A 15,857-nucleotide genomic window follows, 5' to 3' on the forward strand; every position below is an offset into this window, starting at 1 on the left:
TATGTCATATATGTCTATATGAATTGAAAATGGGGGACCCTGATGGAAACAAGACAAACGTCTTTCTCAGGTCTGCATCCCCTTAACAATTGTATGTATTGAGCCGTACTGTATTGTACCCATTCTGCAATCTGTTAAATAAAGTTTTCATTCATTCATTCATTCACCCCATTATCTGGTGGTGTAATGCACAATTTGACCACTGAGAGGGAGGAAAGTCCCCAAACCTATCCGGAAAACAGACGAACGCCATTTTGTTAGCTGACGTACTTCCGTAGCTTTTGTAGGTGGGTTACTGCCAAGCATCGTGGTAGGAACAACTTGGTCTTTAATTTCACCTTTAGAAATGTTCAAAATGGAACAAGTGAAGGCTCTGGTTGAAGAGCGACTGACAGCAGCTGTTGAGGATATACTTGGAATAATAGAAAATGTGATAAAAGATTATGTGGAGAAAGATTCTCGATCAAAGTCGGAGATTGAGCGTCAAAACAGACTGGATATCCGTATGAAACCCAAGATAAAACAAAGAGCAGGTTGGTAGTTTTAAGTTTTTACGGAAATGTACACAGTTAAAATGATAGCATTTAGTTAGCAAACGTTGGTCAAGTAATGGTGAAACAGACTAGAGAGCGCCAAGCACTGGCTAGGAAACGGAACGATTGTATTATCATTCATAGTTTACTTGAGCACTGGCAAGTTAGCAGAAACTGCCAGAGACTTCCGATTGACAGATTTCCCTTTCAAAATAAAAGCGTGTAAGGTCATGCTTACCTGCTCCATAATTGTACAAGTACAAGTTATTCCTGAATTTGAAGATAATACATGTGATAAGCAGGCAACATACATGAAAAGTGTGTACTTTCGATAGCTTTAAGGGGAGGAAATCCAAACCAGCACAAGTGGACAACCAACCCGTAATAGCTGCTTAGTAGTTGGTAGTAATGGTCTGTATGTTATAATGGACCTATTAATAGTAATTAGTCATTGGGTTATAATGGTACTATTGATAGTAATAGTCTTTGTTATAATTGGTATTGGTAGTAATAGTCTTCTATAGGTTATAATGGTATTTATGGTAATAGTCTGTAGGTTACAATGAGTATGATAGTAATAGTCTGTAAATTATAAAGGGTAATATTGATTGTAATAGTAGTCTGTAGGTTATAGGCTAATGCGGTATTGATAGTAATAGTCTGTAGGCTATAATGGGTATTGATAGTAATAAGTTATAATGGGTATTGATGGTAATAGTCTGCAAGTTATAGGCTAATGGGTATTGATTAGGGATGGCGCAGTTTGTGTAAAAAAAGAAGAAGACAAAATGAAGAAATGGACTGTTCAGTTCGACCACCACAGTTCGGGGCACCTAGCGACTGTTCTGTGTACTTTGGTACTGTGGAACGAACCCTTTGCTGAAGCCTATTGCATCATTCCTGTGATGTGTATGGAGTGCTTTTGTTACTGGCTAGTACAGAACTGTGCCAGGCTCTATATAAAAAAATCTCAAATTTAGCAATAGTTGTTGGTGACAACTCCCATCACTGAAGCATTATATGGCCCAATAAACTGTTGTTGATAAGTGTATTGCCCAATAGCTATTTTGTGATGCTCTCATGCTACGCTAACCCCTTAGAAGGCCTGATACATCATACAGAGCTGGGTTTCAATTGATAAGAAAAATACTTTGACTATGGTCAAGTACTATTACTATTAACTTAGGGCAATGAGATGGCTGGTCTAAAGTCGGGGCAGAACGCACAGTGTTTACAAGTGAAATGCAAATACCTTTAGATTTAACCCTTTCACCGCCGCGCTACCAAAACGGTTAACCCTTTTCACTGTGACAACTCACAGAAGGTTAACCCTTTCACTGCCACACGACAGCCGGTTGTGTGATAGTAAAGGGTTGTCCTTCTGTCGTGTGGCAGTGAAAGGGTTAAGAGACCATTCACAACTGTACAAGTAGAATTGGACGTCACGTGGTGACGATTTCTCACTTGGCTTGAACTCCATTGTTGCCTTCTCCATCCTCTCTTTCCAACCTGCGGAACACGACACTGACACGCCCATCACGACACACCCATCACGGTTCACAAGGGAAACTCAAAGTTAGGCGGAGCGAACCGGAACGGAATCCGTTCCATGTTGGTGGAAAACGGGTTAGGAGAGATCTTCCAGTGCTGGAGGAGGTTGTTCACCAGGCTCTCCTGCTGCATGTGTGGCACTGGTGTTACCCGCTCCCCTCTCTTCTGTTTCATCCACAGTGAAATTTACATGTAGTCATTTAGCTGACGCTTTTATCCAAAGCGTCTTACAAATTGTGAACAAGAAGTCAGCGGGAGGGGTACATCTCTGGTAGAGCCATATGAAATCCGCGTTCACGGAATCGCGGACGGAATCGCGGAATTAACCAATAAAAATGGAATCAACTGCAAAACGTGGAATATTGCAGAATTTGGCCTAATCTGGACTGAAATTTCGTTTTTGGGTGGAACGTTTGGTGCACACACGACCGGGGAGGCGGGGACTCTACAGCGTGTTACACACAACACAGCCGCGGTGCTCAAGCGTCTGGCTGCTTCAGTGTTAACATCGTCAAGAAGCTAAACTATTCCACAATAAGCCCTCAATTCAGAGCAGAACAGTATCCTAATGACTTTTATGCCTCCGGTGATAAGGTGTTTTGCTAATTCTGTCAACGTTCCGTGGACTGGACCCGCAAAAACACTTGCGACACTATTGTGATTAAATGGCTATAACGTTAGGACGTTTAGCTTCTAGCTAAATCTAGTGCACCCATCCATTTGTTTAATGCAAACGATTGTCATTATACACTGCCCTTTATAAACTAAATACACTTAAATAGCTATGTAACGTTATAGGACTATCTATGGAAATGATAGCTTCTAGAAGTTCTAGCTAAATCTGGTGCACCCATCCATTTGTTTAATGCAAACGATTGTCATTATACACTGCCCTTTATAATCTAAATAAACTTAAATAGCTATGAAACGTTACAGTACATAGGACTATAGATGGAAATGATATGGGACATATTTGGACCCTTATTACTAAATATGATCTTATACTCAGTCAAAGAGGGAAGCTTCATCGAACACCAAAATACCGCACTCATTTCAGTTCTTCACAAAAAAGACAAAGACCCCACTGAATGCGGTAGTTACCGTCCTTTAAGCCTCCTCGGAACCGATGTCAAACTGTACTCTAAGATATTAGCCATCAGATTGCAAAAGCATATGACGTCTTTAGTTCATACGGACCAAACAGGCTTCATAAAAGGTCGCCTGATCAATGATAACATAAGGCGAATACTGCACGTACTAGATACAGACAAAGAGGACATCACACCTAAGGCGATACTATCCCTGGATGCTATGAAAGCATTTGACAGGTTGGAATGGTCGTTTCTATGGGCAGTATTGGAAAGGATGGGGTTAGGAAAAGGTTTCATTGATATGATTAAAGTACTATACAAGGACCCATCGGCCATGATTACAACAGGCACAATCATCTCCAAAATCTTTCCGGTATCACGCTCTGCCAGACAGGGTTGCCCTCTTAGTCCCGGACTATTCAATTTATCATTAGAGCCTTTAGCACAATATATAAGACAATCCCAATCCATAGAACCAATCGTAATCAAGGGCACACAACAAAAAATTAGTTTATATGCGGACGACGTAATATTGTTCATGCAAAACCCCAACACCACATTGCCTCATCTGCTCAAGTTGATTGAGAACTTTGGTGATTTATCGGGATTTAAGATAAATTGGCCGAAGTCGGCTTTCCTTCCACTTAACACCCCTGCAAAAAAAGATATAACCCTCCCAGGTGCGATACCGATGGTAAAACATTTCAGATGCTTGGGAGTGGAAATATTCCCCACCATAAGACAAACGGTGAAGCACAATTACACAAAAATACAGAACAAAATCAAGGACGACCTGGACAGGTGGGCAAAACTTAAAAACTCAGTACAGGCAAGGGTATCAATAGTTAAGATGGATGTATTACCAAGAATCAATTTCTTCAGCTCAATGCTTCCGTTACCTCCTCCAGAGGGCTACTGGAAAAGATTACAAACCTCCACATACAAATTTATTTGGAATAACAAACCACCTCGCATAAAAAGATCCACCGCACAGAGAAGTAAAGCAGACGGTGGCATGGCAGTCCCAGATTTTTTACAATATTTTAATGCCTTCACATTAAGACCATTGAAGAAGATATGGTTTGACCCCGAGGCTTTGGTATCTTGGAGAAAATTAGAAGAAAACATAGTAGCCCCACAGAGATTGAAAGACATAGCATACACTAAACTTTCAATCAAGCATTGTGAGCGAGAATTTGGCCCAATAATAACCCATGCAATCAGGACATGGCGGGAAACTCAAAGGAAATTTCCTAACAATCAAGTATGGCATAATCACACTCCCATATTCAATAACAATGCTCTCTTAATGGGAAAACGACCTATAAGATTCCCTGTATGGGAAGAAAGAGGCATACACTCATTAGGGGATATTTTTAATAACAAGGGCCTCTGTAGTTATGTCGAAATATGCATAAAGTTTAACCTCACCGAGTCCACATGGCTTTTTTACATACAGTTACGACTTTGTATGAGATCTCACGGTGTTCCATTACACATACCAATTGAACACCACAGATACCACAAATTTTTCTATGACAGAGATACATTGGGAGGTTTTGTATCAGGTTTTTATTCACAATTACTAACGTCCTCGTACGAAACCCTTCAACTAGACAATGTCTGGAGGAGGGATATACCAGACCTGGAAAATGACTTTGATTGGCAAGGAGCCTGGGCAAATGTCCGACTTACATCAAGGAACCCGGATCATCAACAAATCAATCTGAACTATATTCACAGGACATACTTGACTCCTATAAGGCTGTGCAAAATGGGGCTTATACAAGACTCCAAATGCTCCCAATGTACAAATGGGGACGAAGGAACATTTATGCACATGTATTGGGACTGCCCACCAGTTAAGGCATTCTGGGAAGATGTGTCCCAACAATTATCAATACTCGTATTTTGGAATATACCTGTACACCCCGCGGTATTGCTATTGAATGATGTTTTTGAGTTTGCAGTGAACCCACAACTAAAAAGATTGGTTTTATCGGGTATCACAGTAGCTAAAAAACTGATTGCATCACGTTGGTTTCAACCGGAAAAAATGTGCCGGAAAGTGTGGTTTCTTACATATCTTGATGTGATATATCAAGAAATATCAACAGCAAGAATTCTAGGGCTCAATGAATCCAAAATGTTAAAGTGGTGGAGAGAATAAAAGCTAGCCTATAATGGTGATGTCTGGTTAGGAGTGAGGGATAATGGAGGTACTATCCAAGAGGGGGTCCGGGAGGGGGGGATTTGAGCTGGAGCATATGTGTGTAGGGTTTTAGAAAATAGGTATTCGGGGTATATTATATACTAACATTTATATAATTGTAACTTCGCTGGATATACACGGTATACGGTTAAAATGTTATTATTGACTATTTTTGTTTTATCCTGTTTCTGTACTTGCATATATTTTAACCACCTTTACTGAAAGTTTCATTATACATTGTGTGTTGAGTACTGACTTTTAATAAGTTTTGTTTTGCAATAATAAAAAAAATTAAAAAAAAAAAAAAAAATATGGAAATGATAGCTTCTTGCTAAATCTAGTGCACCCATCCATTTGTTTAATGCAAACGATTGCCATTATACACTGTCCTTTATAAACGAAATAAACTAAACTAAAGGTGCCTAAATTATGCATTACTATATTTCATCACAATATAATAGATATAGCTAGGTTACTGACATTGTCATTGTGATAATGTCAGTAGTAGCTAGCTGTATCTATTGTTTACACTTGAAATATGTATTTTTATTTTGTCACAATATTAATTGAAAAATATTGTGTAAAATTGAACTGTATTTCTGAGTTGCAGCACTTAAAAACATTAAATGGACTGTTATATCTTATTCAATTGTGGACATTTATTCATTCCCACTTATTAGACACTATTTCTGATGGTAAAATGAGCATAAAAGGCAAAATACAGAATTCTGAAATATTAAAACGGAAAAAATGGAATTTGGGAAAAAATAAAATGGAATTTGGAAAATAATAAAACGGATTTCATATGGCTCTAATCTCTGGCAGCTAAGTGTCAGTGCCATTGTTCGTCAAATTGGGTCAAACTTGAGTGTTACATTCTGAGTGCATAGTAGTATAGACATATTAGCATGATAAGTATAGTAGCATAATAGTAAAAGTAGACGGTTATTATTATTATTATTTATAAAAAAATACACTCTCGCATGCAAACTTACATCTAAGCTGAGTTTGAGAAATCTCTCATGTCACACACACACATTTACATTTAGGCCCAGTCATTTAGCTGACGCTTTTATCCAAAGCGACTTACAAGTTCTGTACAACAGGTCAGCAGGAAGGGTACAACTCTTTCAGCAAAGTAACAATGTTCGTCAAACAGTATTGAACTTGGGTGCTACAGTCTTGAGTGCATAGTTGTAAAGACATATTAGCATAGCATGTAGTAATATAGGCAAGGAAGATTATTTAGTAGCAAAGTGCATGATAGGTTAGGTTCGTTTTTTGTGTGTGTTAAAAAAAAACTGGTTCTGCAACTGCATTGCTTTCTCCTTCATCCTGGGGAACACCTTCAAGCGCTGGTCATTGTCTAGGACTAGGTGGAGCAGAGTTTGAACTATTGAGTCCAATGCTGTTATCTCCAGCAGATAACAGCAATAAGATAAGTCTTACCTAGAACTAGGGCTGGGCGATATGGGCTAAAAATTTAATCTCAGATTATTTAAAAAGAAAAATCCGATTTACGGTTTTAATCGATTTTTTTCTCAAACTAGAAATCATTCAAATAACCTTTGTTTTTATTTGACACAAAAAAAATATCAAACCAAGATGAATTTCCCTATTGGGATTGAAGTGCAAACCTAACTTTCACCAATCTTCACTTAAAAAAAATATATATAATAATTATATATATTTGATCAAACAAAGATGAATGTCCCTATTGGTATTAATAGTGCAATAACTTGCTTTTTCACCAACCTTCACTTAAAACAAATAAAAGGTGCCTCTTTATCATCAAACAAGAATGAATTTCCCTATTGGGATTAATAAAGTGCAAATCTAACTTTCACCAAACAGCACTTTTTGTAAAATAAAAGGTGACTCTTATCTTTTTTTTAAATCTGTTTAAATTTTTCAAAATCATCCTAAATCATTCATTCGAATTAATCGATAAAAGCGATTAATCGCCAAGCCCTACCTAGAACATGTCCAAAGTTGATAACATTACCGTTTATGTAATGGTATGTTTAGGCGTTTTCACAAAAATTGTGAGAAGTCTACCTCTCCTCAGCCCCCCCCCCCCCCCCCCCCAACTCATCTAAAGAGTATATGATTGATAGGGGTGGACGGTATAAACGGTATACGGTATAAACGGTATGAATTTGCTCTACGGTATGGATTTTGACTATACCTTGTAACCGGTAGAGCAGCTCTAAAATAGCAATGACGTCATGTAACCACAGCGCGACTATTTCACTCCGCATTTGCCCCTAAAAATAGATAGAATTAGTCATAGATAATAGATATGTGCAAACTGGAAAAAGTTATTTAGGAGGCTTCGCGCAGTGGGCGTGTCAACACGCAATTGTCATTTCATAATAAACACATATCACCGCGGCGCACAGCAAGTTTCAATTTCAGTTCCTGGCATTTTTAACCAGTGGAGAAAGGTAAGAGATTTCCCTATCGTTTTTCTTATATGAATTATTCTACGTTAATAAAACATACCTGGTCAGGGCTGTACGCTAAGCTTTTTCACTAGGGGCACACTTGCCCCTAAATGAGAAATTTAGGGGCAAAGAATATTTTTTAGGGGCAAATCTTTAAATAACTATTTTACCATTATAGTAGGGCTGGGCGATATGGCCTCTAAATGATATCACGATATTTTTTGGCCATATCACGATGCATATCGCGATATTTTTACATTTCCTCTAAAGCACTTAAAAATGCTTGATTTAACCCTTTGATGCATACAGTCACGCCAATAAGATGATTATAATAAGTCCCTGCAACATATGTTTGCATTATTAAACCATGAAGATGCTTTAAAAAATAATTTAATTAAAATGTACTAAGAGTAGTCTACTGACACACTAATAAAAAAAAATATTTACATCTAAGACTATTTATATAAAAACTCTTGGGTGCCTTTTTTTTGCACAGTACTGTGTTTTCTATCCACTTTAGCCAAACACACACACATGTATATATATATACACACACACTACTGTGAGATAATAATCACACACAAAGGGATAATGGCTTATAGCAGACTTAATGATTTTAGAATATTTCAGATAATGAAATTAAATGTTTATCATCAACTATCCAGTTAGTATTTATACTGTCTGTAACGTTTGGCTACTTTAAAAATCATTGAATGTAGAGAGAGAGCGAGAGAGAGAGTGGGGGCGAGAACGAACGAGAGAGCCAGCCCCCCCCCCCCTCGGGTTTTGTTCTAGGTTCGCGGTTTGATCGTCTAAGCTGCCGTAGGTGATGACGTCACACTCGAATGTAAACAGGAAGAGTCTAACACACAGATGGAAAGTGGATTATACAGAAACGAATAACCAATAAATATGAAGTTATGTTTAAACTTTTGTTGTCAAGCGTTGTCAATATAACCCACCCCCTTTCCTCACAAATGGAACTAGTGTTGTGGAGTCCGCTTTGACCGCTTTTCCGCCGTCCCCCGTAACGTTAGCCTATAGCTCCGCCGTCCCTGCTACAGTCGGGACCACTACACTGACAGGTTTCAGGTTTCAGGTTTTTATTTAGACTCCACAACATAAACAGATCATTAATCCACCTTACATTGCTGTCAAGGATAGTAACGTAAAAGCCTCTTGACTTATTTCCATCGTTGTCCTTGGGTGTCAAGGATGCTAGAAACACACAACTCATTACAGAATTAATCACAATTATTATCTTTGCATAATAATAATGGCACAACCCTAAATTAATACAAAACAAAGCACATTTGTTGATACAATGTTCATTTATGTCGAAAGTCAGTGAGCTTCAGGAAGCACCCTCGGGGGAGGGAATTTGGGGGATGGGAGGGAGGGCGGAGAGTGGGGGGTGGGAGTTAAGGAGAGGGTAGTGGCTTAGGGTTTTGGGCGTGTGAGGCAGTCGAGGGATCCGCCCCTCCTTTCGTGCACGTCGCCAGTCGTGCTCGTGGGGGGGAGGTTTGCGTGAGGATGGGGGAGGGGGGGGGGGGGGGGGGAGGCCATCCATCTTATCTTCAGACAGTCAGATACTGTCCCGTCCTTGTTTGCGATGGTACGGACGTCATAAACCAGGTCTTATCTTGACTTCTTCTCCTCGGCCTCTTTCATTGACCTCGAAACATTCCTTCTTTTCTTCCACAGACTTGAGTTACGTGGCGGGGGGGGGGGGGGGTGGGTTGAAACAGGTTACAATGATTCCTGTAATGCTTTAATTTAATCCAGATCTTGCATCTTCTTTGTCGCGGTCCTAATGTCCTGCGCGACCCCCAACATTACTTGACCCCTACATTGTTCATCGGCTGTATGTTGAGCGAGCCGCTTTGTCAATTCAATGTGGGCATTTTCCAATCTTGCTACTACTTGAAGGCAGCAAATCCAAATCCAAATTGCGATCGCTCCCCAACCGATCAGGAAGATGACGAGGAGATAGAGATCCTCAACATCTTCAATCTCAATAGAATATAGGCATATTGATCGCCAATTATTCCAACTGTCAATTGCAAACCCGGCCTGGAATGTCCCTATCGGACATAATGGTTCGGTCGCACTTTGTTTTCTTGAAGAGAAGATTCGATCCACTGCTGCAAAACTCCAGCTTACTAGTTGATCCATTGATTGACTGAGTGGGAAGTCAGGAATATTGAAGAAAGGGTAGAATGTCCACACCGTCAAGGAGGCAGTTGTAAGGCAGTTGTAATTCGGGATCCACACCGTTATTAATTGCAGCTTAGAGTCCACACCGTCGAGAGAAGCAGAAAGACAGCGCTGGTGTACGGAGATAAAAGCGGCTGCAGGGAGGAGGGTAGAGGAGGCCTTGGAGGGCAGGGAGGAGAGATAAAAAATGCGACTGCTCTCTGGGGAGGTTAGAATGGACACGTTAGCCTATAGCTCCGCCGTCCGTGCTAGAGTCGGGACCACTACACTGACGTTAGCCTATAGCTCCGCCGTCCCTGCTACAGTCGGGACCACTACACTGACGTTAGCCTATAGCTCCGCCGTCCCTGCTACAGTCGGGACCACTACACTGACGTTAGCCTATAGCTCCGCCGTCCCTGCTACAGTCGGGACCACTACACTGACGTTAGCCTATAGCTCCGCCGTCCCTGCTACAGTCGGGACCACTACACTAACATTACACAGACAGTCAGACAGTCTATCAGAGTGAGTGCTCAGTCAATTTTCCCCGCTGATCATACCCGAGTGCTCAGCTCGCGTGAGTGGCTTCATCACACGCCTTGGATAATTTAGGAGTGAAATGCGAATGCAAGGGTTGAAATCACTACTCGCAAGCCCGCCCCCAAATATTATTTACCAATCGCAACGACCAAATTAAGGGGCAATTTGCGACCATCTCATCGCAGTGTACAGCCCTGCTGGTGATCAACTACAGTTTGCTGTGAACATTATGATATGTGTGTAGAGTGTTCTGACGGCTGGGCAGCGCGAGCTGGATGCTGAATTTTGCGAGAAGCATATGCAGCTGCAGAGCCGCAGAGTAGGGGCGCTTTCAGGTCCGGTCACAGGCCCGCTCAACAGCGCCCCCACCCAACGGCTGAATTGCCAATGGCTGAATTGGAGTATTGCACTGTGTATTGGGAGCAGCACGGAGTCTCGACTCGGGACTTATTTTATTTGGAATATAATGACTGTATACGCAAAAGTAGCCTAGTTTTAAGTTAAAAATATTATAAATCTACATGCCTTGAGGATGTAATTCTTTATATAGCCTGCCTATCAGGCAAAAAAAATATTCGAATGGAAACACTGATACCGTGATATATACCGTTACCGTCTATGCTTCAAATTATACCGTGATATACATTTTAGACCATACCGTCCACCCCTAAATTAATTGATATGAATGAATAGATACTTATGAGGATATGTACTGTATGTGCTTAGGTATCATGTAGGGATGCCCCGATCGATCGGCCACCGATCGTTATCGGCCGATACTCAGTATAAATATGCAATCTGTGAATTCCGATAATTAGTCATATTCGCCGATAGCGGAAACCGATCAAGCGAAGCTCTCACTCGCTGTCTGTCTCAGACACACACGACCTGCAAACTGCCGCTGCTCCTCCTCCCTAGCCCCGCCCGCCCCCGTGTAGAGTTTGTAAACAAAGAGGTGCGGCTCCTCTGCTCGAGTCTGTAGTGCACTGCATTCGACCTGCGCTAACGTTAGCTACCTAGCTATCGTTACTGTTTAAACAAAATTACCCAGTCAACTATTCACGTTTAGTAGGCATTGTCTAACGGTATTTAGCCGGCTAGCTACCGATAGCTCCTGATATCAACAAATGATCCAGAAAGTCTAGTAGTTCATGTTCATACCTCAGTTAGCTTGCGTTAGCTGACGTTCGTTTACTGTTCAAAACGAAATGTCCCATTGAACTAAAGTTCTGTATTAACGTCATCTAGCCGGCTAGCAGTAGCTACAGATAGCTCTTGATATCAATGTCTTATAACATTGATTTAATGCGTATTCGAGCTGAGGGCTTGCTGAATGTGAAATGACCAAAGCACTTAACGTTACCAATGGGGTCCCGCTGCAGCGCCGGAGAATCCTTTTTGGAGCTGGGCTACTAGAGTACACACAGACAGTGGAGCTGTTTGCAGATAGTGAGCATTTTGACTTGTTGCGTGGTGGCGATGTCTCGCAGTCGCAGATAATACAAGTACAAGTCTAATTATATAATATATATATTTTATATAAAAAAAAAAAAACTTTTTATATAAAATAATTTTTAATTTCTTTTTAATCAAAAACAATCGGTATCGGATCGGTATCGGCCGATATGGCTCACGACGATCGGTGATCGGTATCGGTGGCAAAAAACGTGATCGGGGCATCCCTAGTATCATGCACTATATAAACATGGTTGCCAAAGTTTTCAGGCCGTGAGTCCGCGACCCCAGGAATAACGGTGTCAGAGAGCCGCGACCCCCACTATAGGAGGTGGTTGAAACATGCAAACGTTCACACGCACTAATAAGCATTGGAGGCTTTTAACACGCACAATAACTACACAAAATAACACAATAATCAAACAACCATAAAATTAATACATTTAGAAGGCTAATGTTCAACTCACCTAATGAGATGGATGGGCACTATGCTTGAAGCACAACAAGTCCAGTCTGGGTTTAATTTTGGAGACAGCGACTCGGAGATCATCCTCCACATTCAGATGTGATTTGTACTTATTTTTTATATAAGTCAGTGCAGAGAGTGTTTTTTCGCATAGGTAGGTGGTAGATCCAAATGGCGGATAGCTGTGCGTATTCCCCCTCAATTGATATCCAGAACTCCGTTTGGTCGCTTGATTTCCTCTGGGAAATACTTTTTAAACCGTTCAAGAAGGGCTTGGAGGTGAGTTAGACATCTTCACTGTGTTCATTTTCCGCCATAAATTCATCAAGCTCTGGAAACATATAAATCTGGCCCATTTCTTCTCCAGCGCTCGAGTTTCCTCGTGAACACTTGTATTTTATCATTGAACGACAGGATGGTTGTGTTTTCACTAGAGCCATATGAAATCCGTTTTATTTGTTTCCAAATTCAGTTTTCGTTTTAATATTGCAGAATTCTGTATTTTGCTTTGTACGCTCATTTTACCATCAGAAATAGTGTCTAATAAGTGGGAATGAATAAATGTCCACAATTTAATAAGACAGTCCATTTAATGTTTTTTTTTTTTATCCACTTTTTCTCCCATTTTCTATATTTTCTCCCATCCCAATTTCGTATCATCCAATTCAACCCTCCCCTGTCACGAACGCTGTTTCTTGCCTCCCACAAGCCGGCTGCAATGTGGACTAAGTCATACATAGCACAAGTCCCCTCCGGTACTTGAGGTAACAGCAGTCGCATCTTTTCACCTGCGCAGCTCGATCTCTCAGTGGCGAGGAGTAACGCGTGGGAGGCTCACGCTGCCCCCGACACTTCCTGATTCTACTGCGCAGGCGCACCAACCGACCTGTAGGAGTCGCTGTCCACAACGCCCGATCCCCACCCATCAGTTTCCCACCCCCTAATATGGCCAATGTGTATTAGTACGGACAACCAGCTAAACTGAAAGCAAATGTGGAGCGCTGGGCTCGAACAGGCAAGCCCAGCGTCTCCAGATTCCATGGTGAGCGCCTTGCCCACTATGCCACGTAGCCGCCTCCATTTAATGTTTTTAAGTGCTGCAACAGGAATTACAGGAAGGATGGAGAGGAGATGGTAAAGTACTGCAGTCTATGTTTTTGGGAAATGTCAGTGAAGCAGAAATCATATCCATTGTATCAAAGTCAAAGAATAAGACATCCATTGACAGTGATGGGATAGATATGATTATAGTGAAGAAGAGGGTGCATCAAATTGCAATGCAAAAATGTTAACTCAACATATCAATCTGTCTGGGGTTGCTTTTTGTTTGGACAAACATAAAAATGATTTGTGCAAAGTTTGGGAAAGATTCGTTGAGATTTAGAGGTAGCACACAGCATGTGAAATATATGAAAATGGGCCTTTTTGGGCGTTTTACTAGATAACATGACAAGGCAATTTAAAAAACGACAAGAAATAGTTTTTGAGAACAACATTTATTAACCCTAACATTTAAGAACAAAATGTTTGATAACAACATTGAAATAGTCTTTCAAACATGTCTCAAGCATCCTAGAGTCCTAGACCTGGTCCAGCTTGCGCTTGCAGCAGCGAAGATTTGGCCGTGTTGAGCGGTCATGCTCAACTGCCTGTAGCACATTCTGCATGTGCTCCTCGCTCCTGGCTGCTGCCACAAAGTCTGACGTCAGTTTGACGCCACGCTCGGCACAGTCATTCACAACATTGATGGCACGTACATTCACTGCACCCATCTGAAATGCTGTACTGGTAACCCAATCCTCTACATCCAGTGAAAGAAACGCGGGATCGATGTGCAGCAAGTGCATGCCGAACCAGCAGTCTCGGTTGGCAAGGTCAGCCAAGCTGGTGGTCGGCGAGAGGGTTGGAAACTTTGGCTTGCCGAAGCCAGTGCGGAGCTGTGGGGCTTGCATGGATATATCAGCCGGCTTGTGCTCCAATATAGCATCTGCAAGTGCATGCCGCTCGCCAACTGGCACCTTGGTGCTGAAGAGTGCCAGGGGCAGCATCTCGCCTGACAGGTACCATAGGTGCCGCTCCAGCGCCTTAATCGCTGATGCTGCGATGCCCTTGTCAACAGACTTGTATGCGTACAGGTTGTGGTAGAGTGTAAGGTCATTCAATGCCGCATCTACGGCCGTGTCGCAGGTCAACCACCACATTGCGTAGATGTGCGTGATGAAGTTGGCAAACGCCCGAATCTTCAGCACCTGCTGCTGTGTAGTGATGGTCCCCTGAGGAAGCAAGGCAATGTGCTGCTCCATCAAGGCCAGCTTGAGAGTGTAGAGCAGCTTAGCCATCCACCGCGCCTTGTGCAGTGCTCCCGGTCGTTGGAAGTTAACTGGAGTGTGCTCTGCACTGTCTGCACTCAGATACACAAGACATAGCTGCACGAACTCGCGATAGTCGCCTCGCTTGTAGTCGAGCACTCCTGCAGCGCACACAATTAGTTCAGCACGCAACTTGCCCAGGAACGGTGGTTCGGCATCGCCAGGAATGTAGCGGGCCAATGGGCCGCTGTCCTTGTGTGGCAACAGGTTCCAGTTGTCGCGCAGACGTGTAAACAATGTAACCTCTGGCGAGCGTGACGTCTCCACCTTAAGGTCAGTGAAGATGTGGCTGAGGAGCACCTCGCCGATGTGGTGCCGGCACCCGGACCAGAGCAGTGGTCGACCCAGTGAGAGCTGGATGGCAATGCAGGCTGCCGTGAGATGGCCAGTGTTTGACGCGGTGGTGTCAAATGCCATGTTGACAACCTAATCGGTGCAGCACCAGTCCTGCAGCAGCTTGCATGTCAGCCGGGCAATGATCGTTCCACATGCCTCATCAGTAGGGATGGGTACCGAATTCGTTACTTTTGAGGTACCGAACCGAAACACGTCGGTACTACAGAGTATCGAATCAAGTGAGAAACCTAAAAAAAAATTAAAAAAATATTTTTTTATTAATTTTTTTTTTACCTTTTTTTATTTTATTTTCTTTTACCTTTTTTTTCATGTCAACGTTCACACGCACAATATATGCTTACCTAGGATTTGACTTGATTCAACAACAAAGCAGTAGGAGCAATGACAAGCCGAAAACTGTCGAAATTGTAGTTATTTGAAGTTTGGATTTTTTTTTTACGACTGAGGTAGGTAAATAAAATTTCTTGAGACTAAAGTACCGAAAAAAGGTACCGTTGGGTACCGGTAGCGATTCACAGGTACCGGTACCGGTATCGGTTCAAATGTGAAAGGTACCCATCCCTACTCATCAGTCCCCTTCATGTATGCTGGCACACCAAGCAGTTTGAGCCGCTCCGCGTCTCCGATCACCACTGTC

At 42.0% G+C, this 15,857-nt stretch overlaps 1 protein-coding gene across 1 annotated transcript in view; it reads left to right on the forward strand.

Moving 5' to 3' along the window:
- Positions 1-293: 293 nt before the first annotated feature.
- LOC311235239 (uncharacterized protein) overlaps positions 294-15,857 on the forward strand; it is a 39,751-nt gene continuing 24,187 nt past the window's right edge. The window contains exon 1 of the mRNA XM_084322650.1: positions 294-533. Within this exon, the coding sequence (XP_084178776.1) occupies positions 347-533 (187 nt within the window). The 5' untranslated portion in view covers positions 294-346. The remainder of the gene's footprint in view (positions 534-15,857) is intronic.

Source organism: Notolepis coatsorum (assembly GCF_963971535.1).
Source record: "Notolepis coatsorum genome assembly, chromosome: 10".
Classification (NCBI taxonomy): domain Eukaryota; kingdom Metazoa; phylum Chordata; class Actinopteri; order Aulopiformes; family Paralepididae; genus Notolepis; species Notolepis coatsorum.